The 2,773-nt window shown below is 68.3% G+C and overlaps 1 protein-coding gene across 1 annotated transcript in view; it reads left to right on the top strand.

Annotated features, from left to right (window-relative positions):
- Positions 1-2,773, top strand: part of DNAH2 (dynein axonemal heavy chain 2) — a 153,477-nt gene that overhangs the window by 90,070 nt on the left and 60,634 nt on the right. The window contains exons 49-52 of the mRNA XM_029913626.1: positions 281-505; positions 1,322-1,426; positions 1,689-1,877; positions 2,672-2,757. Coding sequence (XP_029769486.1) covers positions 281-505; positions 1,322-1,426; positions 1,689-1,877; positions 2,672-2,757 — 605 coding nt within the window. The remainder of the gene's footprint in view (positions 1-280; positions 506-1,321; positions 1,427-1,688; positions 1,878-2,671; positions 2,758-2,773) is intronic.

The raw sequence follows: 2,773 nt of genomic DNA on the forward strand, positions 1-2,773 counted from the left end.
CGGGTAGTCACTGGCTGGCAGGGGGAGGCTGGGGAGGTGTCGGGTAGTCACTGGCTGGCAGGGGGAGGCTGGGCAGGTGCCGGGCAGGCGTTGGTGGCTGGGCAGGTAGTCACAGGCTGGCAGTCACATCCAAGCTCTCAGTCCAGTGACGTGCCTGTTGGCCCACGGGGAAGGGCTGACCCCTGGGTGGGGCTGTGCCCTGGGCCCGTCCCATGGAGCCGCAAGCCCCCTGCCGTCCCTGGACTCAGGTCCCTGCTCAACCTTGCCCCACCCCCCCCAGACCACATCCAACAACGTGCAGAACATCATCGAGAGCCGGGTGGAGAAGAGGACCAAGGGGGTCTACGTGCCCATGGGCGGCAAGAGCATGATCACCTTCATGGATGACCTCAACATGCCGGCCAAGGACGCCTTCGGCTCCCAGCCCCCGCTGGAGCTGCTGCGCCTCTGGATCGACTACGGCTTCTGGTACGACCGCGAGAAGCAAACCATCAAATACATCAAGGTGAGGAGCCCGGCGCCGCCGGTCTGCGACGCTGCCCGCCTGCCTCCCTCCGGGGCTTGGGCTGCGAGCCCCATGGCTCGCACCTACTGCGTCTCGGGGGTGGCCGGCCGGGCAGGCACGTCCTCCCAGGGACTGTTCTCCTGCAGCCAGACGGGCGGCTGGCTCGGCCCCTGGAAACACTTCTCTGAGGGTTCTCTGCACAGTCTCATTTGGGGGGGGGTACCCAGCACTGAGCTGTGCCAACCCAAGCCCCCTCGGTGCTGCCTCTCTGCCGGGCGCTGCGTGGCTCGCTGCCCAGGGAGGGGCTCAGCTGTGTCACCTGCCCCTCACCTGGGCCTGCCCCCTTTCTTCAGCGCGTCCCCCCTTCAGGCCGGGGGAGCTCGGCGGAGGCGGAGTCCCTGCAGGCCGGGGGAGCTGGCAGCGCCGGGGCCCAGGGCAGCGCTTTGCTCTCCTCCGGTTACTAGCTGGATGGGTTCCAAAGCCGGACAGGCGCGCTGGCACAGGCCAGAGAACTGTCCCACCCCCTCCTGGGACGGGTACTTAAGAGCCCCCCCCAATCCCGGTGGGAAAAGCTGGCGGGGATGGCGGCTGCGCCACGGGGAGGTCGTTCCGACAGTCCATGCGGACAGGGCACCTGCTGAGGTGGGCGCCTGTGCCCGGAATCTAGTTAGCGTGGGCCATAGCAGACATCAGCGCCGGGTGCTGCCGCTGCAGTACTATTAGTATGCGGCAGTCGTGCCGCCCCTCTCGCGCCGCGGGCCCCTCCGGCTGGGGGGAGAAGAAAGGCCTCGCTTGACTTTGGTTGTCTCCCCTCAGGACATGTTCCTGATGGCGGCCATGGGCCCCCCGGGGGGCGGCCGAACCGTCATATCCGGCCGGCTTCAGAGCAGATTCAACCTCATCAACATGACCTTCCCCACGGTAAGGACGGCTTAGCCACGTGCCACGCAACAGAATCAGAGCAGCTTTGTGCAACAGCTGGGCCTTGGGGCCCCCTCTCCCCGGTGCCATTTGCCCCTGGGCACCCCTTCCTTAGAGCAGGCGGGTGCCAGGCCTCTCAGCCCCCAGGATGCCCACAGCCCAGTCAGCTGTGTCCCCTCTCTGCTGCACCGGGAACGGGGGGACCCACAGGGGGCGGGGTGGAGAGCGACTGGCGCTAGGTGCCGCTCTGGCCGCCCCGCAGGAGACGCAGATCCGGCGCATCTTCGGCACCATGCTCAACCAGAAGCTGCAGAACTTCGAGGAGGCGGTAAAGCCGCTTGGCAACGTCACCACCGAGGCCACGGTCGAGCTGTACCACGCTGTGGTGCAGAAGTTCCTGCCCACGCCCGCCAAGATCCACTACCTTTTCAACCTGCGCGACATCTCCAAGGTACCCGGCTGGTGCCCCGCTCGCCCCCTGGGTCAGAGCCGAGCCCAGAGCCCAGCATGGAGCCAGGGGGCCCCGCTCACAGTATCTGCTGTGCCCACACACGGGGGTTGGGGGCACAGAAGGCCCCTGGCATGAGTGGGGCTGGCACAGGGAGGAATCCAGCAGAGGTTTGGTGTTGGTGCCCAGTGCCAGCCCCTCAGTGTGTCCTGCACGTCGGGTCCCCATCCTGCCCGTCACAGGAGCAGCCACACGCAGACGGGTTCTGGGCGAGAGGCTTCTAGGAACAGCTGGCTCAGGGGGGCTGGGAATGGGCCTGGGGCCTGTCCCCTCTAGGGGGTGCCAGCTCCCACCCAGCCCCAGGGCAGGGACTGGCTGGCTCAGGGGGGCAGGGAATGGGCCTGGGGCCTGTCCCCTCTAGGGGGTGCCAGTTGCCACCCAGCCCCAGGGCAGGGACTGGCTGGCTCAGGGGGGCAGGGAATGGGCCTGGGGCCTGTCCCCTCTAGGGGGTGCCGGCTCCCACCCAGCCCCAGGGCAGGGACTGGCTGGCTCAGGGGGGCGGGGAATGGGCCTGGGGCCTGTCCCCTCTAGGGGGTGCCAGCTGCCACCCAGCCCCAGGGCAGGGACTGGCTGGCTCAGGGGGGCAGGGAATGGGGCGGGGGCCTGTCCCCTCTAGGGGGCTGTTTCCGTTTGGGACCCGCGTTGGGGAAGGGCTTGGCCCAGGCGAGCAGCTTGGGGGGGCGGGGCGGGCAGGGGAGGGTTCCCGGCCGGTGGCTCAGGCTCTGCCCCTGGCGCAGGTGTTCCAGGGCATGCTGCGGGCGCACAAGGACTTCCACGATACCAAGCCCAGCCTCACCCGCCTGTGGATTCACGAGTGCTTCAGGTAGAGCCTCCCCCCC

This window comes from Terrapene carolina, unplaced genomic scaffold, assembly GCF_002925995.2.
Source record: "Terrapene carolina triunguis isolate 2854851 unplaced genomic scaffold, T_m_triunguis-2.0 Scaffold751, whole genome shotgun sequence".
NCBI lineage: Eukaryota > Metazoa > Chordata > Testudines > Emydidae > Terrapene > Terrapene triunguis.